The 26,919-nt window shown below is 41.2% G+C and overlaps 4 protein-coding genes across 5 annotated transcripts; all 4 read right to left on the reverse strand.

The window, feature by feature from the left end:
• Window positions 1–371: 371 nt before the first annotated feature.
• ptrh1 (peptidyl-tRNA hydrolase 1 homolog) lies at window positions 372–9,364 on the reverse strand. Of its 2 annotated transcripts, XM_071520908.1 has the most exons (6): window positions 9,209–9,364; window positions 8,681–8,809; window positions 3,988–4,207; window positions 3,065–3,164; window positions 1,929–1,974; window positions 372–1,834 (listed from the first exon to the last, which is right to left on the reverse strand). In XM_071520908.1, exons 2-6 carry the CDS (start codon window positions 8,786–8,788, stop codon window positions 1,562–1,564), a joined length of 747 nt encoding a protein of 248 aa, XP_071377009.1. In that variant the 5' UTR covers window positions 8,789–8,809; window positions 9,209–9,364; the 3' UTR covers window positions 372–1,561. The 2 variants fall into 2 exon arrangements, with proteins under 2 accessions (XP_071377009.1, XP_071377008.1); XM_071520907.1 differs by having other exon boundaries at window positions 8,681–9,364.
• A 1,623-nt stretch (window positions 9,365–10,987) lies between these two features.
• LOC139645241 (natterin-3-like) lies at window positions 10,988–12,603 on the reverse strand. Its single transcript, XM_071520910.1, has 2 exons — window positions 12,489–12,603; window positions 10,988–12,066 (listed from the first exon to the last, which is right to left on the reverse strand). The coding sequence occupies exons 1-2, from the start codon at window positions 12,601–12,603 to the stop codon at window positions 10,988–10,990; spliced, it is 1,194 nt and encodes a 397-aa protein (XP_071377011.1).
• Window positions 12,604–16,133: 3,530 nt separating this feature from the next.
• LOC139645242 (natterin-3-like) lies at window positions 16,134–17,856 on the reverse strand. Its single transcript, XM_071520911.1, has 2 exons — window positions 17,763–17,856; window positions 16,134–17,221 (listed from the first exon to the last, which is right to left on the reverse strand). Exons 1-2 carry the CDS (start codon window positions 17,854–17,856, stop codon window positions 16,134–16,136), a joined length of 1,182 nt encoding a protein of 393 aa, XP_071377012.1.
• A 6,349-nt stretch (window positions 17,857–24,205) lies between these two features.
• LOC139645240 (natterin-3-like) lies at window positions 24,206–26,919 on the reverse strand. The gene is made up of 2 exons (XM_071520909.1): window positions 26,802–26,919; window positions 24,206–25,383 (listed from the first exon to the last, which is right to left on the reverse strand). The coding sequence occupies exons 1-2, from the start codon at window positions 26,893–26,895 to the stop codon at window positions 24,296–24,298; spliced, it is 1,182 nt and encodes a 393-aa protein (XP_071377010.1). The 5' UTR covers window positions 26,896–26,919; the 3' UTR covers window positions 24,206–24,295.

The following is a 26,919-nucleotide window of genomic DNA, read 5'->3' on the forward strand; positions in this document are numbered from 1 at the left end:
GCGTAATTAGTGTGACAATCGGAAGGGGAAATCAATATGTTTTTGGCCAAAAGAAGCCATCAGAGAGAGAGGAGAGCCGTATGCAGGAGTGACAGAGGAATAAGGCCGAGAGACGAGGTCGGCTTTTAACTTCCAGCAACAAAAGAAGAAAAATGGAGTCGCACTAAAAAACAAGAGTAGTTTTTGTTTCTGTGCGGTTCACTTCTTCACTCAGGAAAACCTGCAGCGTGGCGAGACATCTTGTTTCCGTCTTGACTTTTAACACACACACACACACACACACACACACATACACACACATATACACACACACAAAAACAAGCTCCACTGCTGCTGTTTTGACACTTCACTTTTATTTCAGAAATGTGTATTGGATACAACGGAATAAAAAAAACACTCATCCCATTAAAATGACTGAGCCGTTAAGGAATAATCCATCTCCAGTCTCTCTCACAGTGCAGCACCTTACTCTTCTCTTTCACGCATCATCATTCCAGGGACATAAGAAGATATGCTGCAAATACAGTATATTTAGGCTCTGTGGCTTTGACCCTTGACCTCCTTATTACTGGTTGCTTGTAAGCGAAATGTGTAGAAGGCAACATGTGCTGTGTCAAAAAGTCATTCAAGCATTCCTGTATCATTCCACCACATAAACTGATGCTGAACCAGGTATTAAAACCTCTTTGACTCACACTTGTGTGCCATTACTTATTAAAGGAGAGGATCTGCCTGATGAAGATCCATTTTGGATCAAAATGTGTGTTTTTTTGTTCTAATAACTGGATAAAATGCAGCTGACAGTGTGTGGACTTCACCAGTCTCCCCTGATTCACACTCATGCAAGCTCCCAGACTGGATGTGTGTAAAGCTGCACAGTTAATCTTGTATAATAACATGTTGTGATTTTAGTTTTCATAATCAATAATTGTATTGATATATCGGCAGCGCTGAAGCATTTCACTTCATTTAGAATACCCACTGGAGTTGAAAATAGCCATGGTGATGAGAAATGACAAAAATTATTTCAGTAATTTTGTAATGAAAGTATAAGATGGTGAGCGCCACACTCTCTATTAACTGTAATGTTTCTAATGTTTCTAGTAATGTTTTACCTAGAAAATAAGAAAGGCTTCTTTGGTTGAAATGTCATGTTTTGATATTTTCCAGATAAATAAACATTACTTTTAAGAGAGAGAATGTGGCGCCTATTTTGAACTTCTACACCATTTTTGTGGTTCCACCTCTCCTCCTGTTGTTGGAGCAGGGTTTTCGCCTGTGTAATTTTGTATGGAAATCATGAAAACTCATAATCATGATCACAATATCTAGTAATTGATATTATCATTTGAGCCATAATCGTGCATCCTTAATTAATGTGTGTCTCTGCTCTTTCCCATAACTCATTTAACTCTCACTGAACCAGAGAATAAATACAGTCTCAATAAATAGGCATTTCTCTACACACACTCACACATTTCCACATGAGGCAGTTGTGTTTCAAGTCGTCCCAGACTTCAGTTCAGTTCAGTTCAGTTCAGTTCAGTCAGACTGAGACTCTTCAGCTCTGAGCAGAAGCCGGCTCCTGGGCTGGAGCCGGAGAGGCCGAGCGCTCCCCCTCCTTCCCCTTCTGTGCGTCTCGTGCTCCCCCTGCTGGCGAGGAGGGGAACCGTCCGTCCTGCTGGGACAGCTGGGACAGGAGCAGGTCGACGCTCCGCTCCAGCACCGGGCCCAGAACCCCCCGCTCCTCCTGGGAGAAGCGTCCCAGGACGTGACGCTCCACCGACGCTCCGCCCGCCGGCCTGCCGATCCCGACCCGCAGCCTGGGCATCACCTGCACGCAAAGAAAAAACATCTAACATTAGAAACGATTAGTAGTTAAAAAAAACAAACAACTCCATGTAATGTTTGAGCGGACAGTGACTCACGTCGGTCTGCAGACAGTCGACACAGGAGCGGACTCCGTTGTGACCTCTGTGAGGAGGCAGCATGGGGTCAGAGTTCATTCTGGATCCTCAAAATAAAACTAAAAACAGGCTCCTACATGTCTGCACATCAAATTCTATGATTTTCCACAAATACGACATGACACACAGCAACTTCCATGACCAGTAGATACCAATCTACATTCAAATTACCTGATTTCCTTACAGGGATTATCAAACCTAGTTTTTCATCACTGAATATGTGATTTGGACGCAACGTAATCAGAAAATTTATTATTCATAGCCTGGTTTTAAAAACAGGAAAAATTACAGTCAATTTATTTTCATGACATTTCCAAAGATTATCAGACTTTCCAGGCCTGGAAAAACATACAGTATATAACACTTAGAAACAGAATGTGTCTACGTATGACAAGTTATTTTCCAAAATCATCACCTGAAGTTCATCATTCAATATCTCCAATCAACAGGCCAATAAAATTTTGTGAAATGAGCCTGAACTCTGAAATGCAGACTGCGTGTTGTGGACAAGTATACATTTCATCTCCAGTAAAGGATTACTAGAATTTATAACCTCCTCCTCTCCTTGTCTCCTCTCCTTTTCCCCTCTCCTCCTCTCCTTTCCTCTCCCCTCTCCTCTCCTCTCCTTGTGTCCTCTCCTCTCCTCCTCTCTCCTTGTCTCCTCTCCCCCTCTCCTTTCCTCTCCCCTCTCCTCTCCTCTCCTTGTGTCCTCTCCTCTCCTCCTCTCTCCTTGTCTCCTCTCCCCCTCTCCTTTCCTCTCCCCTCTCCTCTCCTTGTGTCCTCTCCTCTCCTCCTCTCTCCTTGTCTCCTCTCCCCCTCTCCTCTCTCCTCCTCTCCCCTCTCCTCCTCTCCCCTCTCCTCTCCTCTCTCCTCTCCTTTTTCCTCCTTGTTTCCTCTCCTTGAGTTGGGAGTTGAACCCCCCCCCCCCCCCCCCCCGACCTCCACACCCTCAAACTACTTCCTGTTTCTAGTCCTGTCTCCTCCTCCTGATCCTTTCTGCTGGGTCAACATCTTGCATTTTAAGACATTGTGCTCATTTCAGGAAATTTCATGAGATCACAAAACTGTAGGAAAATGTAGAACTCTGAGAAACTCACCTGGCACTTCCTCCATGTTTGATGACTATTTTCCCCAGAGGCTTGTCCAGATCATCGTGGATCAGCAGAATGTCTTCAGGCTTGATGCTGTATTTACTCGCTGAAAGAGAAGGAAAAGGTAGTTTAGAGCGGTGGTTCTGAATGTGGGGTCCGTGGACCACTGGGGGTCCTTGAGGGGGCTCCAGGGGGTCCCCAGCAAACTGATGAATTGTTAAAACTTCAGAATTATTTCATTTACAAGAAGTTAATACAATTAGAGAATGTAGAAGAATGACATAGTTTCATAGTTTCTCTGTTATCTCTCTACCTACAATACAGATAGTCATGGAATTCTGGACAAAATCATATCTAACAATAAAAATATTCTCAGATTTGGGTCCGATGGGGGTCTGTGGCTCTAATGTGGACTAAATTTGATATGAAAAATGTTGAGAATCACTGATTTAGAGAACCAAAAGTTCACCTTAATTCAGTTTAGCGTCACTGTTTTGCCAACTACTAGAAATGTCCAGGAATTTGTACATGAGAGAGAGAGAATGAAATACAAAGGAATCAAATCACATTTATTTATAGAACGCACAAAAACAATGAAGTGCTTTCCAGAGCAAAAAAAGGACATACAGATAAAAATAAGAATGAACAGAGCTTGTGCCTGAGCTTCTGTTTGTGTGTGTGTGTGTGTGTGTGTGTGTAACTCAGTTCTCAGTGCTAATGTGGGCTGGGACACTTTGTGCATGACACTAAAATAAAATCAATCTATTGATTCTCTCTCTCTCTCCCCCTCTGCCTCTCTCTCTCTCTCTCTCCCTCTGTCTCTCTCTCTCTCCCTCTGTCTCTGTTCTCCCTCTCTCTCCCTCTGTCTCTCTCTCTCTCTCTCACACACACACACACACACACACACACACACTCCCCTCTGACCTCACCTGCTTTGGCCACTGACACTCCGTTGATGTTCATCAGCAGCTTGGGACGGAGGAGCACCACTTGTGTGTGTTGCGTCTCTGAAACGATGACCTCGCCGGACACGTGCTTGTCGCCGCGCCAACGGTCGGCCGCGCCGAGCCGGGCGGCGAGGGCGCCGAGCACCGCCATGCCCACGCTGTGTCTGGTACCCTCCATCCCAGGGTTACCCAGCCCCACCACCTCACACACACACACACACACACACACACATAAACACAAGCAAGGATTACACTCACTCTCCTCACTGGAACTGAGGAGCTTCTGTGTACTTTTGAGTATTTTTTGTCAGTACCTTCTCTTTTACTTAAATCTCTGTGTGCCTCTGGTAGAGTCTTGGGTTGTGTCTCTTCCTCCATGATAAAACCCCAAAATCAGTGATTCTGTGATCTGTTGCTCCGGTAGAGCAGACTGGAGAATTGTGTTTTTTTTTTCTCTCTCCATTCACTGCCATTGTCTGGAGGAACAGTCTGAAAATCACTTCTAGCACATAAAGGAACGCCGACAAAGCAGATTCTGACAATATATAAAAATCATGTCATGATGCTGAATTGTTTTGAAGTGAATCTTTCTTTATGTTTATTAAACCTTTCAGTTTGAACAAGTGGAACCCCGAAATCCAGTTGGAGGAAACTTATGCAGATGGAACGAAGAAAACAGTATGTTTACTAATAATTAGTCTATTAATAGGCAAATAAAGGTGGGAGACGGGACTTTGACAAAGCAGATTCTGCCAATATATTAAAAAACTAGTCCTGCTGCTGAACTGTTTTGAAGTGAATCTTTCTTCTACGTTATTAAACCTTTCAGTTTGAACAAGTGGAACACCGGAATCTGGTCAGAGGAAACTTATGATGATGGAACGAAGACAATAGTATGTTTACCAATAATTATTAATAGGCGAATAAAGGTGGGAGACGGGACTTTGACAAAGTAGATTCTGCCAATATATAAAAAACGAGTCTCACTTTTTTTCACTTATTTACAATTATTGGTTAACGATTCTTAAAGACTCACTTAAGCACAATTCAGCAACATGAGTCGACGATTTGCAGGGGGTTTTATCATAGAGGAAGCTGAACAGCACAAGGTACTACCAAAGTTACACAGTACTTTTAAGTATGTTTAATAGCACGCACTAGACTGAGAGAGACCACATTACACCCGTTCTGAAATCTCTTCATTGGCTACCAGTATCTTCCAGAATTGATTTTAAGATCATCTTATTAGTTTTTAAATGTCTTCATGGTCTCGCCCCACCCTACCTCAGCGATATGATAGTGAGATACTGTATGTACCATGTAGATCACTTAGACCATCCAATAGCAGTATGCTGACCATCCCTAAAATTAGGCTTAAGAGTGGTGAGTCAGCATTTAGCTACCTTGGACCTACACTGTGGAATTCCCCCCCAGATAAGTTAAGAGCCACTGATACACTCAGCACTTCCAAGAAGCATCTTAAAACACATCTTTTTACCATTGCTTTTAATTAGGTGGTGGTAAATTGGTTTACATGTATTTAGTGATTTTTTCTTTTACTTCTGTGTATTTAAATTTTATCCTTTGTTTTTTTACTATTGTTTTTATTGTCATTTTATTTCTTTGTTTTTATGCCTTTCTATTCTGTGAAGCTCTTTGTAAACAGTCTTGTTAAACGGTGCTATACAAATAAATAAAGTTATAAGTTATGTTTTGAGTGGAGTATTAGGCCTCTACTTCACTACATTTCAAATTACATCCATTACAGTGTACACATTTTGTCTCTCCATAAGCACTGAAACACAAACTGGCCATCAATGTAGTAACGTTCCTGAATAACAGGTCCAGTATGGGTACAGTGTGGTACTTGTGCAATAGAAAACGTATTTAAAAAAGAAAAAGATCATACATGTTTATATTAGACTTCTTGTCTGAGGTGAGTTTTTACCCCATTTTCGGTCTGTATAAAACATGTTGCTCGGCGGCCTGGTTTCTGAAGCCTCGAGGGAAATGAGGCGAGGTGTTCGCCCACCACTCCACATCAAAATATGACTCACACTAAAAATAGCTAAACTCTGCATCAGTTAAGCCAACACACAACACGCCATGTTCATACATATTCATATAGAGCTGAAACATGCTGTTCTCCCTCTTTCTCTTTGTAGAACTTAAGACTTTTTCCCCAATAGTCAGGGTCCAATCCTCATTTTAGTATACATCCAGTTTGAAAATACATTGGTAACACTTTACATTAAGTGTTTATTAACTAATGCTAACTAATGCATTTACTAACATGAATTAAACATGAATAAGAACATTAACAAAGATGAGTTAGTGTTAAATACACATGGACAACTGCATTAATTAATGTTATACATATTTGTTAATAATGTTAACTAATGTGTTTACTTGCATGAGTTAAGGATGAACAGTGACATTAACAAAGATGAGTTCATATTAAATGCACAATAAACAACTGCATTAAGTAATGTTGTTATACACGTTAATGCAAATGTATTGTCTAAATTGAAACCCAAACTATTCATGTATTACCGAAACAGATCCTTGCATTAACTATAGTGAGTAAGTCACAACAAGCATTACATAAGGAGAATAGTGTGTTATTCATGTAATTGTTGGAAAGTGTAGCCCAAACTCGTCACTTTAGTTAATGCCAGGATATGTTTAAGTAATAGGCTACAGGAAGAGTTTACACTTTACAACAGGTATACCAAATTACATAACCAACATCTTAAAAAGCTACACAAGAACAGTGTTACCAATACATTTAGGCTTTTAAAACTGTCTCTCACTGCTTTCTGCCACCCTGAATAACTGCCAAACCCGTTTCAAAGATTAGATTTTATGTAAATAGGTGCCGTTTGGTGGATTAGATGGGTTAGGGTTTAAATAAGTTATGGATGCCAATGATTCCTATATTAAGCTGTATGGAGGTGTTTATGTTTGCCAGTGAGTAAGCCAACATTAATAACTATCAAATATCAGCATAGAGTTTTATGTCATCTTGTCTTACATACAAAGACAGAAAGAGAAAGGCCTGAATTGGGGCTGGGATTCAAACAGTACGTAGTTTTTTTTTCTTTTTTTCCTCTGTTCTGTGTATTTTAAGAACGACATTATGGAACGAGTTTTTTGTTAACATTTCTTTAACCATTCTTTCACATTCTGTCTTGTTTATGGCTCTATACTGTTTTTAACCATGTTTGAAAAGCACTTTGGGTTATTTTGCTGTATGAAACGTGCAGTATGAATAAAATCTGACTTGACTTTTGATTTGAGGATTGAGTTATATCCACTGAAACAGTCTAAAACACGGCATGGAACGGCATGTGTGTTCCCAATGCCGAAACAACTAACCGTTTATCACACTGAACAGTAACTTTAACAAAGTAATTGTGGTTCCTCTAACTCTTATTTAAACCAGGCAAGTTGAACAGCTCATTCTAATTTACAGAAAAAGCCTGTGAGTGTAGAGGGTTAGACAAACACACAGAGCACATACAGCCACTGCCTTGTACTGATGGTACTGCTGTACTGGCAGAAATACTATAGTCTACATTGTTATTAGGCCTGCTGTTGGCTCTCTATGGCTGCTGACACACAGCACCGTGTTTTGCCTATACACACACTGAGGTTTTCTTTTTATTTTTTTACTTTTAAACGAACACCTGCACACAATTGGCAGGCAAGGACAAGTATACACAGTGTGAGACAAATTAAAAAGTATATTTAATATAGGTTTATATAGAATAAATATAGTACAAATATAATAATACAATTATAAAGAGAGGGTTATCCTTATGCTGCCACAATGCCTACACACACTTCCAAAGTTATGGCAAAGTCCCTGCATCTATGATCTAATATCATTTGCCACCAAAATTTGCAAACCCATTTTTATCAACCAAATTTCACAGAGACAAATTGGATCAATGACTGTCAAGATATTAGTTGGTCTGTTATAAATATAAATAATGATATTTAGGTCAGCAAATGGCGAGCTCCACACTGCCATAGTCAACTGACGCCCATGGTCCAGTAAAGAGCTAGTTGGCCCTGCTGTGCCACTTTCTCTTGTATGGAAGGAACGTAATTACACCAAGGCCCTAAAATCTGCCAATTTAATGTTGCCTTGCTCATTGGAAAAACTACATGCATCATTAAACATTACTCAACACACTCATTAGAAGCCATTCTTTAATTCGGCATGCATCCAATAAACTAAGCAGCACTTATTTGAATACAATTTTCAACTTTTTTCATTGGTTCACGCTGCTAGCTACCGACCACCGCGGTGTTTTGGTGGAAGAAGATTGTGTGGTAATCACAGGAATTTAAAGGTGGGATTTTCCTGAGCTATTACGTGCTGCCTGACGATTACATGTATGCCGAATTGAAGATGGTCTCCTACTGACTCAGAAAAAGTTTTGATCAAAATTTTATGAGGTGTGCTCTTTAACCGAAAAGCAAGAGCACATTAAATTGCGAGAATTTTAAATAGCGTTTGGCGTGATTACTCAATGCAAGGCAGAACGGGGCGTTTGGGGGCTAGTACGGATCCATTACATTACATACAATCAATCACCTACTAGATTTGCAATGCAGCGTATAATGCAGATGTTGTGACAGTAGTTGGCTTTATTTCACTACTTACCAGCCTCCGACGGCCTTGTGTGTGTATTTCTGCCTCATTGCCCATGACAGGAGTAAACGGTTCACTCAGCAAAACTCTGTTTATCAGTCTTGTTAATAGTCGTCGCATTGTGACAAAGTTCAGCAGCTTCTTGAAAAAGTGTGACACACAACGACAACGTTTACTGATAACTGAGACTTTTTTCATTCGGGCGAAAAAAACAAGTTGTCTGAAAGTCTCAATGAGGTATATTTCAGACTTCAGGACGATGCTTCGCAAATGAAATATGAAAATGACAGTGTAGACTCCAGGCTACAGTAGTTTGTGTATTCCTGGGCTGATTTCTCATTGGATCAACAGCTGAAGAGTTGAATACCTATTTATCTTTTAACGCCTTGATTTACTGTATAAGACAGTATATAATTTAAGACTTTTTCAGGAACTCCAGACACTCTGGAGAAACGAAAATCAGAGATTTCCCATCATATTCATGTCATGTGTAAAGGTATCTTTCAATGACATTGCCAGTTAACGTTTAGCTTACTGTACCTTGTTGGCTAACTCAAGACAGCTTAACACCAGCAAAACATTTCAATTAACCACCAGAATACGTTCATATTGATGGCAATGGCTAGGCTAATCGATTATACCCCACATAACTTCTGTTTTATATTAATGACTAATTTATGTCACTGTTTTTATCTTGTAAAGGCTCGTATGAGGATCTTCTTTAGCTAGACAGCTGTAATGCTTTTCTCTACAGTCAAAGAGACTCTCAGAGACAACATGGTGACCAGCCGCTTCCTGCTCTGTTAGGCTACAGCACCATCTAGCTTGGATACTGAGGAATTTAGTAAACTCAAGAAAGGACAATATTAATTTTTATGGTGCTTCAGAGACTATAGACTGTTTATCAGTACACCTTTTGGAGGACCTTGCATGTTGGGAAGGAATATTTCAGATTTATGACTTCCTAGTCCATGGAAAATTATAAGGAAACACTAAACAACAAAAAAATTATCAAAACAAAACAAAAAACAAAAAAACAACAAATGCAAAATGTATTAGCCTAAAGCAGTGCTTCTTAACTTTTATGGAGGCCCAGGAGTATGCGTATGCAGGCTTTCATTCAAACCAAATGCTACACCAGCTGAATTTACTGATTAACAGAACTAATCAGGAACTAATCAGTGAAATCAGCTGCTGTAGTTTGGTTTGACTCTGGGACAGTGTTAGGGGTTAACATGTTACTTTGTTGCCTTGTAACTTAAAGCATTCATTTTTCAATTCTTGTATTTTTTGCTTTACTTTCAGATTGTTTAATGTTTTGTTAGCACAGATTATGAAGTGAAAGACTCTTTATTTAAAGGACGTTGTAACCTTTTGTAATATCAGTTAAATCTGATGAAGGTCTGAGGACCGAATGTTGTAACCTTTAAATAAAAAGACTGCAATGAATGGACAGTGTGTGGGATTTATTGTTTGTTAGCACAGATAAAAAAAAAAAGTCGAAAAGAGTGAAAATCCTGTGGCATCTCATGCACACATCATGCTGTTAATTGAAAAAAAATGAGACTGGCTTACTAGAGCAGTAGTCTTGCATTGCATTTTAAAACAGTGGTGAATAACACATTTGGCAGCACAAGCCGTGTTGTTATGACATCTTTCTGAAGTTGGCAAACCGAATTACTTTTAAAGATTTTTTTGGCATTTTGGCCTCTATTTAAAGTCGAGACAGACAGGAAAGTATGGGAAAGAGAGGGGGATGACATGTGACAAAGGTCCTGGGCCAGATTCAAACCCAGGACGTCTACATGGTACGCGCCTTGGACCACTGAGCCACCAGGATGCCCCAACGAGTTACTTTTGGTAAAGAGTAACTTTGTAACGTAAACAGTAAAGTAATGAGTGAAGTAACTAATCACTTTTAAAATTTACTTTCCCCACCCGGGTTCGAATCCGACCCGTGGTCCTTTGCTGCATGTCCTCCCCTCGCTCTCTCTCCCATACCTTCCTGTCTCTCTCTCACTATATCTCTCAAATAAAGCATAAAATGCCAAAAATAAATCTTTAAAAAAAAAAAATTTACTTTCCCCAACTCTGCTGTTGGGTCATGATGGAACATGGCTGAGAACTGCTAACTGCCAAAAGCATCTCAAAACACATCAGAATGAATTAAAGAAGCACTCCTTGAAACATTCAGCTGTGTGCATTTTTATTCGAAAAATACAGTTTTTTCCTTGACTTTTTGATATTTTACATTTGTCTGTTAAGTTGGAAATTCAGAGCTGATGAGATGGCCAGTTCAGCAGACTCTTCTCTCAGGCCTCAGTAGCAGGGAACGGCATCAGGAACCGGCTGGCATCTCTCCACCACGGCGTTGATCTCCCCGACCCTCACGCCGTCGTACGTGCCTGTGATGGTCGTCCAGTGGGTGTCGCCGTTGTGGTTGGTCCGGCTCAGCCTGCCGGTGAAGGGGATGTCGGCCGTCATCTTCCTCCCCTCCATCCTCACGGCGCAGGAGTAGTTGGGCGGGACCAGCAGCTCCACAGAGACCGAGTGACCGATGGACTCCACCATGCTGGTTCCCTCGGAGAAGGTCACCGTCTGCTCCTTGGTGAAGTCCACGTTCCCCGGGCCGAGGATGGGCACCTTGGCGCTCATGGTGGACACGGAGCCGTTGCGCGTCTGTCTGCCGATGTCCCAGGTCTTCTCCACGGTGCTGGTCTTCTCCAGCCGGACCGTCTTCGCCACGCTGTTGCACTCCAGGTTGGTGACTTTGGCGAGCTGCAGGGTCTCCGGAGGGTGATGGAACAGCTCCATCTGGTCGACGCCGTACTCCACCTGAGAGATGTGCTGGCTGTAGCCGTCTGTGTTGATAGCCAGGACCTGGTAGCTCTTGTACCAGTACTCATCGCCTTCCCAGGGGAGGAAGAAGGCCTCGTGTTGGCTCACAACCTTGCCAAGACCGTACTTGTTCTTGCCGACGTAGATGTCCACGTCGGGGCAGGTTCTGACAGCGTACCGGGGGACGGACCCGTACGAATCTTCGACCCACTCCAGGAACTCAAAGTGGTCCACGTTCACCAGCACTTCAAACTTGGAGGAAGCGTACTCGTGGTCGGCGTAGGGGTACTGGCAGAAGTTCCCTTTGCTGGGAGTGTAGAAACCGGCCTCGCAGTTGACTTTGCACACGTAGTCGGTGCGTTCGGTGTAGCCGTTGAAGATGGCGACGGCACCGTTTGGAAGAGAGCCTTCCCACTTGACCCACTTGAGGTTGACGTTCTCCCCGAACATGGGGAGAGAGTGTGAGATTATCTCAGTTTCTGGGATCTCTCTAAGTTTGCGTGGGTTGCTGGTTTCCAGAGAGGGGACAACATCTTCCAGTTTGGGGTTAAGCCATGGCTCTATATGATGAGAGAGAAAAAATATATCTAAATTGGATGGATTTTGGTTTAACACATTTTTTTTTCAGGAGGGATAGTAACACATATGAGTGTATTGACTAGGAACATTTAAAGAGTTCATGATCAAAAGACTATATATACATTTTGGAAAAAAAAACATTACCTGAACTTCATCATTCAATATCTCTAAACTATACAGGATATAGTCTGTTGAGTGTTATCTTTTGGTCAACCAAGGATATAAGTTACCTAATATCTAAAAAATTAAAATCTTAAAATCTTAAAATCTATCATGTTTTTCATCATTTTGAAAGAGTAGACATCACTTTTTTGAAATGGTGGACATCTCACTTTGGAATCTAACTCTTCAGTTGCATTTTTGAGCAGATAAAGCAGTCAGTATTTCACATTCTATGACTTACTGCTGGGCTTCTCCTGTCCCTCCTCCAGCTGTGAGACGTAGAGCCGAGGCTCGGACAGGAGGGCCGGGCTGCAGAGCTGCAGCACTGCCAAGACGACAGCGACACACCACATCATCTGGAGGAAACACAACATTACCTCAACCTCAATGGGAATTTACTTGGAAAAGCAGCAAATGCAGAACTCCTTAAAACTTAACCTAAAAAAAAACGAATGACACAGAGGTGTACAAAGGTTCCTGTAAATATGAACCATTTGGGAACATAGAGGAGTTAACATAGATTAGATAATAAATGACAGAAAAAAGGATCCTTACCTATTTTTTTTATATTTCTTTATTTTCTTTCTTTTATAATGTGATTTTACTAGGCAAATTATGTATTTTGTGTTTTATGTGAAGCACATTGAATTTGCCTTGTGTATGAAATGTGCTGTATAAATAGTTTGCCTTGCCTAATAACACCTAACCTTAACCTCATTAGAGCCCTAACCCTAATCGTTCATCATGCTTTACATTCCTTAACCCTAACCCCTAACCCATATGCCTAACTCTCACCTGAAAGGGGCAATAACTAATGTTTTCACTGCCCCATAGTCCAAAATTACCTAATATATGTGCGAGGGGTTCATAGGGTTATTGATCAATACCAATAACTCAACGATTACTTGGCCAGCTGCTGAGCTTTCTGGCTTTCAAAAAAACGCTTTCCAGCCCGCACTTTGTTTTGGAACAAAAACTCCCCATCTGCTGGAGTTCCAAGATCTATATATGTCACTCTGCATTGCTATAAACAAAGAAAGAAGAGCACCAATATGGCTGACAGGCTTGGTACCAACCTTGATGGTTTTGTACAGAATTTAGACAGTGGTGTTATTCATTTGATGCCAGTTCATCGTTGCCAGAACATTTTCTCCTAAGAAATTCTAGCCTTAAGAAAGAAATCATAATGCCTTTTCCAGTAGAAAACAAACAGAATGTTTGATGGTTACGTTGTCAGCTCCATTTTCTTCCAATTGTGATTGTTAATCAACTTTGTAGAATATGATAAATCACACAGTGAAGGAAATCGGAATATTGTTATTCAGCAAATGACTTCATTCAGATGTAAAGAAGCTGTTTTACCTCGACAGGTTCCTCCTGCAGTGAGGCGGTGTGCTGTATGTGCTGAGATTTAAAACCTCCCTGCAGAGTTATTGCCCCCAATAAACAGGAGAGAGAGCTGCAGTGGCCTCCTGCCCGTTGACCCAGTATTAAGACTCTCCTGCTGCTCAGTTTGAATCAGAATTTGTGGTGTTAGACATGATAAGAGGAGAGTATCAAACCAATGCAGAAAATACCATACATTAAGAGTCAGCTTCCAAAAACAGATATACGCAGTTGAACAAATTTGAAACTCACTATGGGCTGTTTATAGTAATAATAAATACATTAATTAAGTTTATTTTGTATAGCATCTTTCAAAACAGTGTAGCAGCTTGCTATACTAATACATGGGGTTAGGTGCCTTCGCCCAGGGACTCTCCAGTGCATATATATTTTAGTATGTAATATTTAGTATTTTTTGTGTGTTTTTAGTACCCCTAACCCTAAACCTAAACCTAACTAGCAGTGTCAGTGCCTGTCTTTACCCATCAAGCTATGTTAGATCTGTATTGAGCACTCGATACCAGGAATCAAACTAGCACTTGCTGGAGACTTTTGTTCAAAGTGCTTTACAATTCAACGAGTGCTTATATTTTTAGTACGCACTTTTTGGTGTTTTTATTATGTTTGTGTTTTTAGTACACTAACCTAACCCTAACCAGCAGTGTTTTCTACCCATTCCTAGATCTGTATTGGACATTCATTCATTCATTAGGGATCAAACTAACAAGTCAGACTCCAGATTCAACCTGCCAACCTGCCGCCCATGTGTAATATATATGAATATTACATCACAGTTAGTAGGCATTTCGCTCTTGGCAGGTAGGAATATATACAAATCCATCATAAAGAACGCTGATGACTCTCAATAGTAGCAGCGAGGATGATCAAGCTGTTTTGGCATAAGATCTACTTTTCTCTTGACAAGGCCAGAAAGATCTACCAGCGCCTCTCAAGGTGTGAAAAGCATGACTGTTCATACTGATAATGATAACAGGATACTTTATTGATCCTTGCCTTGAACTAATCGTAATCTTAACCCTAAAACCAAGTCCTAACCCTAAACTTAAACTAGCCCCTTTAAAAAGTGAGGACCGGCAAAATGCCCTCACTTTGGATTATTTTCCTCATTTTACTATCCATGTGAGGACATATCCTAACATTTGCTCATTATTATTTTTATTTGTAATTGTGTCCTTTGCTGCTCTGTGAAGTTACTCTGTGATGAGTTTGTTAAAAATACTTTATTAATAAATTTGACTGGACTTGACTTGATATCCCAAATCTGTTGGACAAGAGAGGATTGCATGATGTCCAAAGTGCTAAGCTGCTGTTTTTTTATTGATGCAGGTGTGAGACAAGATAGTGCATGTTTCGATAAGCTCTGGCTAGGAACACAGTGATTAGATTTCCTGTTATCGATCGCCTGAATACACAACAGTGATTGTGGGTCACTGATCAAGACATTCCTTATTGCATTATTGCATAATGTTTCTTAATGCCGAGATAAAACCAGGCCTCATCGAGGAGAAGCTTTTCAAAACCGGCATTGTTCTCCACGGACAACGCTATCATTGAAAATCGCTGAAGTCAAGGCCATCTGAGCATGTCCTTGAGACAGATAGTTATTATCAATTTATTTAAGCCTGAATGAGCACTCTGTATTGAAGCGAGGCAGTATAAAGGTCCTTTACATTGATAGCAGCCTGCAGAATTACACTTTCACTGTGTTCAGCTGCTCTTGCATTCAGCTGAGAGTGAATGCTTGTATGAACGCATCATTTATACATTGGAACAAGTTATTTACAGCACTGTATTTGATTATTCAGAGTCAGTGTATTGTTTGGATGTAAATATTCAATGTTTTGTACAGTGTCTGAATGTGAACAAGCAGTAACTCAGGCCGATTCACAGCTACTGTGGTCTGGTCTCTCTGCCCATTATACTTAAGCAGAGTAAGCTGATTGAATATGTGTAGAAGACTGTTTCATCTTATGGAGGCGAGGTCTAAATGCACAGTGGCCTGGCTTCTATGTGATTTTCTGTGGCAGAGGAAATAATTATACCAAGTGTGTTTGTGGGACAGTGTTCTCTTGTTTTTTGATTAATTCATTGCTGTACCACTTAGTCCTCTGTAAAGTGAACTGTAGAACTGTAGAATACACTATCAATTTGTTTGATTTCCCTTCTTTTCAGTGTAATATTATATGAGGCTTCTATTGCATTTGTATGTTTGTGTATTATGCACTTTAAATACATTGTAAAATGATGAATGGTAATTTTTCATCATTTTCGTGTGCTGATACAAAAAAGAATTGTGGAAAAATAAAGGAGATGAAAGTTAAAGTGCCACGTGATTTTATTATTGCACGCAATTTATAAAAGCACATGCAGTTTTTGTGTTCTTCAACAACAGCCAAAACAAATTTACCAAACAACATGTATATATGGACTTATTTTAATTGTCACACAAATATGTTTTGATGTTGTTTGCATCAGTCTTTCAAGGGCAAGGCTGGGCGTTGGCAACAGGTTCACAGCGGTCGACCACAGCCCGGACTTCTCCGATCTGGACGCCGTCATACGTCCCTGCGATGGACGTCCACTGGGTCTCCCCGTTGCGGTAGGTGCGGCTGAGGCGTGCGGTGTAGGGGATGTCGGCTGTGATCTTACGCCCCTCCATGCGGACGCTGCAGGAGTGGTTTGGCGGGACGGTGAGCTGCACGGAAACGGAGTGGCTGAGCGCTTCCACCATGGTGGTTCCCCTGGAGAACTGCAGCGTCTTCTCGCCGCTGAACTCAATGCCCCCGGACCCGATGAGGGGGATCTTGGCGGTGATGCCGGCCGTGATGCCCAGCATGGTGGATCGGCCGATGTTCCAGGTGCTCTCCACCTCGGTCGTCTTGGAGATGGTCACCGTCTTCACCACCGACTGGCACTCGTTGTTGGTGACCCCGGAGATGCGCATGGTCTCCGGAGGATAGTGGAAGATCTCAACCTCATCGATGGCGTACTTGACGTCGGAGATGTGCTGGCTGTAGACGTCTCTGTTGATGGTCAGGACTTGGTAGTTCTTGTACCAATACTCATCACCTTCCCAGGGTAGGAAAAAGGCCTCAAACTGAGGGACCACCTTCCCAAGACCGTACTTGTTCTTCCCTACGTAGATGCCAACTCCGGGGCAGGTCCTGACTGAATGTTGGGGGACTGAACCATAGGAATCCTCCTTCCACTCCAGGAACTCAAAGTTGTCTTTGTTGGCCAGGATCTCGAACTCGGGGGCGTAGTACTCTTGGTCTCCATAGGGGTAGCGGCAGTAAGGGCCCAGGCTGGGGTTGTAAAAGCCAGACTCGCACTTGTATTTGCAGACGTAGTCGGTGCGCTCGGTGTAGCCGTTGTAGATGGCCACAGCTCCGTTGGGGACAGAGCCGTTCCAGGTCAGCCATTCCAGGTTGACGTTATCGCTGAACATGAACGAAGAAGGCAAATCCTGCTGCTCCTCAAACTCAGCAGGAGCCAGAGGACCGGACACCGCTCCATTACTGGTGAGTTCAGGGACCCTGCCCTCTAATTCTGGGTTCAGTAAGGAGACTGTGTAAAACAGAGGGACAGAGAGATTAATTTTATACCAAATCAAATCAAAATTTTCATATAGTGAGTTTTATGAGAAAGTTTGTCACAAAATGCTTTAAAGGTAAAAGAGGGCAAATGGCAATAAAGGGTAAAAAGACATAAGTTCAATTAAAAATAAGAAAATAAAACAACATACACATCAGTGTGTGTTGTAGTAACTGAAAAATGTATTTGAGGTCAGTGATTTAGATCTCTGTCTTAGGGATTTTTGAAATAAGATCCTGAAATGTGTTGAAGGGATTCCTTGACATTTTGAATTTTAGTTGGTTATTTTATAGCTAAACCATTTTGAAATAATTTTTGGATGAGTGTATTCTCTCGTTTTTATCTAGGTCCTTTGTTGCTCTGTAAGGTCTTTTTACGACAATGTAGAAAGAAATTTGATTTATCTTGTCTTGACTTAACTGAAGCATATACGCTACACAAGGACACTTAGCGCCTGGCAAAGAAAAATAGCCAAATTCAAAATGCTAAAGTTTCTTTTTAAAGGAAAATTTACCTTTTCTGTGCTGTGAGCTCTTCTTCACGATCTCCTGAAGACTGGCCGAGGACAGACCCAGCAGGGCCAGAAGCACCAACACCGACAGCTTCATCTGGGGATGGGACATAGTACAAAATGTTAGTTATACAGAAATAGATGTGTACTGATTGAAAAGATTTCTTCAAAGTAGTGTAACCTTCATATATTAGAATGAAAAAACAAGACAAGAAAGACTTCTAGCGCCTTGATCAACACAATTGGCATAGACAACTAGCCTAATACATGCTTGCTGTTGTCACAAACCTTCTATCAACCAAGTCTATCATGGAGGAACATTGGAGAACTGGCTGTTCACAAATGGACCTCCAAAACACTGAATTGTAGTTTGAGAAGAGTCGCTCAGTTAACCTGAACAAACTGTTAGCTAGCTAACTAGCCTGCAGGCTCATTTAGCAAAAACACTGTTGTTGATGCTAACGCTATCTGCTACTAGATAAGTTAGCTAGTGTGCTAATCAGATGTGTTAACAACAAGACAGTGATGGTTAGCTGACCAGATACTATGGTTTGCTAGCTAACAAGCTCACATTATCTAAACACTAAATCAATCAGATGGGTCAGTGATGAAATGATCAGTTCCCAGTCAAAAACAGCACAGAATTAATCATGTTTATTCAATTTTGTTGACACATACACACATGAGACGCAGTCAGCTGTTCAGAATTGTACAGTTTGTTTGGTTAATTGTTAAACACCATCATGATGACCAATCACTCCCTGGTGCCGAATTGCAGGGCAGAAGTGAAGACCATCATATTCGAATTGGGTCAAGATTACATACACATCAGAAAGTTAGTAATGCCACATCAGAGTTACATAACATAAAATCATCAAATTAAACATTTATACAATATCATTATTTATATGTTTTAGAATTTATAGTTGTGTAATTGTTACATGTCCATTTTGGAAAATTAAATTCTACCTGAAGTCAATGGGTCAAAAGACACAGATGATTCTCTTTTTTAAGAACCTATTGTGAGAAAAGGTGTCAAGATGGTTCATAACTTTAATAATTATTCTACTTTCAATGAATTTGGAAGATAGGCATATTTTTAATGAGATCATAATGAACCCTTAGGGTGAGACATTTTTGTTGTTTTAGTTTGCCAACCATATTTTTTGTTTTTTATAAGAAAACACACACAACGTATGTGAGTGTGAATCTAATTTTTTGTAAGTTATTACAGTCTTTTTGAATTTTTGCAGCACTGGAGACATTTAAATATTTTCTTAAGGACACATTTGGCAATACTCAGGCCTTTGCTTCATGTTGACCTCATTTTGTAAAGAAACTGGTAAGTTATTGAATAGTAGAAGAATAGCATAATAACAAAATTTTAGAATTGCAAAATTATAGATAGAACTCCACTGAACACCGAGGTGAAAACACTGAATAGTACTCACCGTTACTGTCGCTCCCCAGTGAGCCTCCTCCACTCACCTCCAGGTTTATATAGCTGCTTTATGGCTGAATCATAAAGCAAACTGCACTCTCTCTCCCTCTGCGATCTGACATGGACCAATAAACTGGAACTGGTGCAGTGGGTTTGTAAAGAGTTGAGCAGGACAGGTATTTTTTTGTCAAAGTCTTTCTCAGATTCATTTCCCCAAAAATTACCTCTGCCAAGGAGGTTATGTTTTCGCCCCTATTAGCTAGTTAGTTTGTCTGTCTGTCAGCAGGATACCTCGAAAATGTAGGAAAGGATTTCCAAGGTCCCATATTCTACACTTTTCAGTTCATTTTGTGTCTTGAGGTCCATTCAAAACTGTGTGAAAACACTCTCAATCCATTTTTACACGTTCATTTTCCAGCATCTCTCTGAGCCTTACCAAGAACAGGCTGTTTCTGTCGCTGTGTCTTTAAGGCTCATTAATATTAATGACCCTCTGTTCCAATTGGATAACTGTTTCAACAGTGAAACGTGAGACGCCGCGGCCCGGCGGCTACAGGTAGGGAAAACTCTCCGGTAATAAACAATGACAACCGCTCAACGGCTTTGAAAAAAATACTTTGTTAGTCTATTATTTCTTACAAAAATGATAATGAGCGAACTTTTGTGACGCCACAAAGTTACGGAAGTCCAAACGGCTCGTTTAGAGGCTCGCTTTTCTAATATGGATTGTGTGGATTTAGTTGGCGACCGTGCGTTTTGATACTTTCACCATGTTTAGATAGACCATCCAACTCCTTTATCATCACAGAGGCAAGGGGAATCCTGCTTTACACCATATGGGACATTTAAATTTGGTGGAGAGATCGGTCTTGGGAAAAGGAACAATTGATGACATTTTGGTGGTGATCTGGATCTGAGATTTCTGCCATTAGTCAATTATGTTTTCTAGGGTTTTTTTTTTTTGCCAGAGCTATTAAACTAACAGAGATAGTGGCTTCATTCCAAATCCTAAGGGTCTGTCTGCAGAGTCAAGAAATCAATTCAACGTAAAAGCTAAGTGATAGGAATGATGTTTTTGGTGTAACAGAAAGTTGGAGGATTATGTTTTTTTGTTTATTTGTTTGTTTTTAATCCAATGAAAAACCTGTTGTGAATAAAGGCCTAAAGGCCTAACCCTAACCCCCAATGTTATATGAACTGCAGTTTAGTTTTAACCCTAACCCTAACCCTTGAGTGAATTCAAGGTAACTGACACCAACCCATGTCTCACACACTTAAAAAAAAAAAACACTCCAAATTTAATCTCTCCCTCAAGTCAATTTACACTGTAAATTTTTTAATTAAGGGTACACACATAATGTAGTGAGTATTTGTGCCATCATGAATAGTGTAGAAACATTTTAAGATATTAATGAAGGTTGCTGGTTTGAGTCCCCAAACTGGTTTGGAATATCTGGGCAGGGAGAGTGAATGAAGACACGTTCCCCTCCCTAAACAACTACTGCCAATGTGCCAAAAAGCAAGGCATGTAGCCATTAACTGCTCCAGTGAAGCTGCATAGTGGTCACCAGACTGTTGATCTGGGCAGCTCCCAGTGTGAATGTGTGTAACTGTATGAATAAGAAGCAGGAAAGGGCTGAAAAAGAGTGTAATTAATAAACAAAAGTGAAGAAATCCAGATATAAACAAGCTTTCACTTATTTGCAACCTCATCCATAGTCCGCAAGAACCTTAACAGGAGAAAAGATTGCTCATGCTCATCTCACCACCTATTATAAAATGAGGCCAGATAAATACAAGATAAGATTAGGGATTATTAACATGTTAACATGAAAACAGACTGATAGGGCAGTGGCAGAAAGTAAGGGACAGCTTCTATCACATGAAAAAAGTTCCAACCTGTTTTTTCTACATGGCTCCCCCTGTTGGCATCTGTCCATTCAAACTAGGATAACCAAAACATCATAAGTGTTTTGGTGGATACTGTAATCCAAAGCACTTTACAGGACCGTTTTAAAATCTTTATTTACCCAGGGAAAGTTGACTGAGTACGCCTGCTCTTTTTCATTACCACCCTGCTACATTCACACAGCTAAATGGGCAATAAGTAAGATTTTCCCTGCCCCATAGAGCAAAATTACCACAAATGATCTGTGGAGGTTGATATGGTTGTTGATCAATACCAATGACTCAACGATTACTTGGTCAGCTGCTGAGATCTCTGACTTTAAAAACTTTCCAGCCTGTACCCTTTCCCAGTGTCCAGCTCCCATGGATCTCAGTCTTTAGCCCTTTTTGAATTTGCATGGTGATTCATAGCGGTCTGGTCAAGCCTATCCACCACTGATTCACTAATGCAATTTCTCGCCCCAACCGATTGGTACCAGTGTTAGTTGTCAGTTATCAAAATCTTTGACCAATCACAGTATCAAAGCAGATTGACTTATTGTGGGCCACCAATAGTGGTGTTCACTTCCCAGCTTTTAAACAGCTGATTGTTCCTGTTTTAATTCATCAATGGCATTACGTTTTTTAAGGACTGACGACATCGCTAAATCTAGCTCGCTGTCATCCAATTCCTTTGCCGGCTGCCATTTTGGTAGTTGTTTGGTAGTTGCACTCTGTAATGCTCGTCACAAGTAGGTTCGCCTACATCGATCATCCAATCAGGTATGTCGGACCATATCTGTCCAAATTAACTGCCGGTGGCTAGGCTTGCTATGAAACACCATGCAAATTCAAAAAGTGCTAAGGACTCCGATTCATGGGGGCTGGACAGCAGGCAACCTGAACCCTGTTTTGGAACAAAAACTCCCCAGCCACTCTGCCAGAGACTTGTATAGGAGGAGAGAACTTCTACTTCTCTGTTGTTGCAGTTCCTAGTGGTCACCAATAGAGGTCAGAGAATACTTAATGCACCTTTAAAGAGTAACTAAACACCAAACCCAAATCTGTGTAAAGCCTGAAATCTACTGAAATTGCCATCTGCTATTGGCTGGAGTGTCATCCAGCTACAGACTCCAGTGGGACAGGCCTCCAGTTGGGCAGAAATAAGAACTGGTTGTGTGCTTCTTCAAAAACAGTTTCATTTTGTGTTGTTGAAACAATGCTGTTATAGAAGCTGTTGCAATCTATATTTGTTGTTATTTTTTATGTTAGTTTTAGCCTCAAACCAACTTCCGGTTCAGCGCGATCTCACCTTCAAAATAAAAGCACCAAAATCGACAGTCTTGACAATAGGAATTTCAATATGTAGGGGAACGTATGATTTCAAACTAAATTGAAAATCGAGTGAAATTCAAAAAGGGGCAACACTGACTAAATTTAATAGTAATTTTGACTTTACATACAAAACTGCGGGGAGGTGCTTACATGACAAGGTAATTGTGCACCTTTCAACAAAAATAATGACTGAACTGATTTGGCCAAATTGTTATTCCCTTATTTAACCAGTTGCTGACTAAGAGAACACTTTTCTTAACAGCAGAAGCACAGGAGAGCAGTTACAGTAGTTACAGGCAGAGAGAGGCAACATTCACACTTTCCCACCTACTGTAGGCCTATTGATGGTGGCAGACAGAAAAGCACTGTGTTTAATGGAAAGACCAAATGTTTATTTACAACAGAGAGGCAGCAGGGGGCAGCAACAGCTTGGTGAACTTGGTTCTAAAGTATTGGTATTGGAAGTATTGGCTTCATGAGGAATGTAATGAGGATGTTCAACATAAAGTGTATAGTTAAAAAAACACAACATAATTTTGTCACTTTAACCGGTACCGAGGTGACAAGACCCGGTGGGCCTCATCAAGAACCCTCAAAACCATGGAGATACATATCAACTTCCACGAGGACCCGCCTGTTCTCGCCTCCCCCTGGAAATCAACAGCAATTGTGAACCCAGCTGAGTTATTAAAATTTCTTGGGACCGCCATCAACTCCCTCAAACAGGATGAGAACATTCTGTGATCGAGAAAGCAGAGCAGAGGATGAGAATTTTCTTACGTAAACTGAGGAAGCTCAATGTCTCTCCACCAATCCTTATAAAATGTTACAGAGCCACCACTGAAAGCATCCTTACGTCTTCCATTACAGTCTGGCACTGCTCTTCCTCCTCAAGCTCAAAGAAGAAGCTGCAGTGTATTGCATTCAATTGCTGACTTAAGGTGCCATATATTACGCTGGTTTATTTATTATTATTTTCTAATTATCATTCTTGCACTACCGTGTTATTTACATTATTCATAAGGCCATCTGAATGTGCAATACGATATACCCCTACATTATATTGTTCTATATTTTGTAAAAATGGCCAGCAATAAAGTAATCTTTCAGTGCTACTTACTGGAATTATCGGACATTTAAATCTGCTGAGTTTCTCTCTTGCTATCTGCTGATCCATGGCAAACCATGATGAAACAGGTTACCTACATCACAGGTAACCAAGATCAGCCAATAGCAGATTACAATTGTAATAGCATGCTTTTAACCAGTAGCCTGGTATCCAGCCCCTATGAATCGCAGTTTTCAGCACTCTTCGAATTTCGAAATCTGAAATCTGCGATTCATAGGGGCTGGAGACCAGGCTATTTAACCAGTAGATGTTAGTCCAATCTGAAAAGTAGTCTCTGTGTGTGGTTTCCCAGTGTTGTTATACTGTATATCAGCCCTCATGTCATGCCTCTTGTCCAATCAAATTACTCAACCAGAACTAACTGTTGTATAAATTGCAATAATCCACAATAATGAGGCACTGTAATTCTCAGAACTTTATTCTGTGCTTCCTACCCACATTATCTGTACATACTGTTCCCCTAGCTTCCCCTTTTGATATTGTGATGTAACACAGATGTAACAATTGGTTTGTATGTAAGATAATGTGTTAAGTACCTTAAATAGTCAGTAGATGATAAATGCTAATTCTTCATTTTCATGTGTTGATAATAAGAATACAATTGTGAACAAAAATGGAGAGAAAGTTAAAGTTCCACATGATTTTATTATCGCTCAAATTTTACAAATCAGGCTCAGTTTTACATCTGATTTACATAAACATCTGATATGTCATATATCTTTTTATGTCTTTTCCGTCAGTCTTTCAAGGGCAAGGCTGGGCATCGGGTACAGGTTCACAGCGGTTGACCACGGCCCGGACTTCTCCAATCTCGACACCGTCGTACGTCCCTGTGATGGATGTCCACCTGGTCTCCCCGTTGCGGTAGGTGCGGCTGAGGCGTGCGGTGTAGGGGATGTCGGTCTTGAATTTGCGTCCCTCCATGCGGACGCTGCATGAGTGGTTTGGCGGTACGGTGAGCTCCACGGTAACAGAGTGGCTGAGCTTATCCACCTTTGTGGTTCCTTCGCTGAACTCCATTGTCGTTTCAGTGCCGAACTCGATGCCCGTGGAGCCGATGTAAGGGATCTCGGTGGTGACGCTGGTCTTGAAACTCAGCGTGGTGGCTCGGCCAATGTTCCACGTTTTCCGCACCTCGGTCGTCTTGGAGATGGTGACCTTCTTCACCACCGACTGGCAATGGTTGTTGGTGACCTTAGAGATGCGCATGGTTTCCGGAGGTTCCTGCAAGATCTCGGCCTCATCGATGGCGTATTTGATGTCGGAGATGTGCTGGCCGGTGGCGTCTTTGTTGATGGTCAGGACTTGGTAGTTCTTGTACCAATACTCCTTGCCGTCAAAGGGCAGGAAGAAGGCCTCAAACCGAGAGACCACCTTCCCAAGACCGTACTCGTTCTTCCCTACATAGACATCTCCCCCGGGGCAGGTCCTGACTGATTGTTTGGGCACTGAACCATAGGAATCCTCCTTCCACTCCAGGAACTCAAAGTTGTCTTTGTTGACCAGGATCTCGAAAGAGGAGGCATGGTACTCTTTGCCTCCATAGGGGTAGCGGCAGTGAGGGCCCAGACTGGGGTTGTAGAAGCCGGACTCGCACTTGTATTTGCAGACGTAGTCGGTGCGCTCGGTGTAGCCGTTGTAGAAGGAAACAGCTCCGTTGGGGAGAGAGCCGGGCCACATCAGCCATTCCAGGTTCACAGTGTCATCGAACATGATGGAGGAAGGCTGCTCCAGCTGCTCCTCAAACTCAGCAGGAGTCAGAGGACTGGACACTGATATGTTACCGGTGAGTTTAGGGACCCTGCCCTCTAAATTTGGGTCCAGTAGAGAGACTGTGAGAAGGAGAGGGACAGACACGCAGAAAGTTTAATTTTAAACCAAATCAAATCAAATTTATTCATAGTGCTTTTTAGGTAAAGCCAAGTTTGTCATAAAATGCTTTTCCAGGGCAAAAGAAGGAAACAGGCAAGAGAGGGCAAACATCTAAATGTTCAACTTAAAATGAGAAAATAAAAAAACAACTCATTTTCAAATCATAAATCAAATTTTAATGCCCCAATGTGATCACTGAAAAATGTATGAGGTCAATGATTTTCTGTTATTTCTGGAATAAGATCCTAAAATGTACTCAGACCTCCTTGGGAGGTGGTCTGAGTACGGTTCGCTTCAAGTCCACGTTGCGGTTCGCTTACCCTGTGCATTGTGAACACAAAGCGCTCCAGGTTCGCTTCGCCCTTTGCCGTTGTATTTTAGCCCTCTAGGCTTGCCGTAGACAGATCACATGCTGAGGACTGAGTCCTCTTTCACATGAACTGACAATGTGAACGCAAAAAGAACTGAGTCCCTTTTATGTTGGTCCACTTTTTGGTCCACTTTAAGAGGACTGAGTTCGGTTCGTTTAAAGAGGACTATATGTGAACACCCTAAATGTAGGCTACAGTTAGTCACGCTGTCCAGTTTTGAAATGCATAGTTGTTTATGGTTGATTATAGGCTTACCGCATTAATTTCCACACAAATAGGCCTTTTGTCAAAACCTTGAAAATAACTTTGTCTTGCTTAGGATACTATGACAGGTTACATTTAAAAAATAAAGGCAATAGTGCAGAAACAGGAGGAGGAGATGGTGACAACATTGTACCAGGTAAAACACATAGTAAGCCTGGGACTCAAGTGTTGTCACTGCATTATGTTATTAAGTGTCAAGTGTCGCCAAGTTATTCAAAGTTTCTTTTAAACAGCCCCCAACACACACAGCCACAAATTACCCATTTTGTATTTTATTTCACTTTTACCCCACTTACCCCAATTGCTGAAGTTCATTAAATCAACAATGAAAATCCTGATTATACCCTGAAAATAGGTGGCCTGCATTTCACGTAGCCTAGTTTTTAAATATGTTTGCAGTTGGTGTTATTCACTCCACTGAATATTTTATTGTGGTTATAAACATTGTGTGCATATTCTGCTGTAGACTGCAATAATCATTGGCAGTCAAAATAAAGCTGCCTCATGATATTTTCTTCCTTACATTGTTCTTAGCATTCTACGACTGCTCAGAAACACTCGTAATCAACGATGAGTTTTTAAGAGCATCTTTAGTTAAGAAGCTTTTGGGAAACCCACCGTAACCTTAAGATGCTTCTTACAATGTACTTTATGAACATCTTAGGCTTATGATGCTTTTGGGAAACGTAGCCCTGGTGAAGAAAAATCATAAAGGGAAATACATAATGCCCGTTTCCTTTTACCTTTTCTGTGCTGTGAACTCTTCTTCACAATCTCCTGAAGACTGGCCGAGGACAGACCCAGCAGGGTCAGAAGAACCAACACTGACAGCTTCATCTGGGATGAGACACAGACAAACCA

Source organism: Centroberyx affinis, unplaced genomic scaffold, assembly GCF_046629955.1.
Source record: "Centroberyx affinis isolate AG114_WGS23_722 - 3 ecotype Tasmania unplaced genomic scaffold, CSIRO-AGI_Caff_v1 ptg000833l_1, whole genome shotgun sequence".
NCBI lineage: Eukaryota > Metazoa > Chordata > Actinopteri > Beryciformes > Berycidae > Centroberyx > Centroberyx affinis.

Coding starts and splice junctions, on each gene's coding strand:
- ptrh1 (XM_071520907.1), bottom strand. CDS start 8,866: ATGAAAAAAGTCTCAGTTATCAGTAAACGTTGTCGTTGTGTGTCACAC. Junction 3,165..3,987: donor AGTGTCAGTGGCCAAAGCAG/GTGAGGTCAGAG, acceptor CTTCTCTTTCAG/CGAGTAAATACAGCATCAAG. Junction 1,835..1,928: donor TCGACTGTCTGCAGACCGAC/GTGAGTCACTGT, acceptor CTTTGCGTGCAG/GTGATGCCCAGGCTGCGGGT.
- LOC139645241 (XM_071520910.1), bottom strand. CDS start 12,603: ATGATGTGGTGTGTCGCTGTCGTCTTGGCAGTGCTGCAGCTCTGCAGC. Junction 12,067..12,488: donor GGGACAGGAGAAGCCCAGCA/GTAAGTCATAGA, acceptor CTCATCATATAG/AGCCATGGCTTAACCCCAAA.
- LOC139645242 (XM_071520911.1), bottom strand. CDS start 17,856: ATGAAGCTGTCGGTGTTGGTGCTTCTGGCCCTGCTGGGTCTGTCCTCG. Junction 17,222..17,762: donor GAGCTCACAGCACAGAAAAG/GTAAATTTTCCT, acceptor TGTTTTACACAG/TCTCCTTACTGAACCCAGAA.
- LOC139645240 (XM_071520909.1), bottom strand. CDS start 26,895: ATGAAGCTGTCAGTGTTGGTTCTTCTGACCCTGCTGGGTCTGTCCTCG. Junction 25,384..26,801: donor GAGTTCACAGCACAGAAAAG/GTAAAAGGAAAC, acceptor TCCTTCTCACAG/TCTCTCTACTGGACCCAAAT.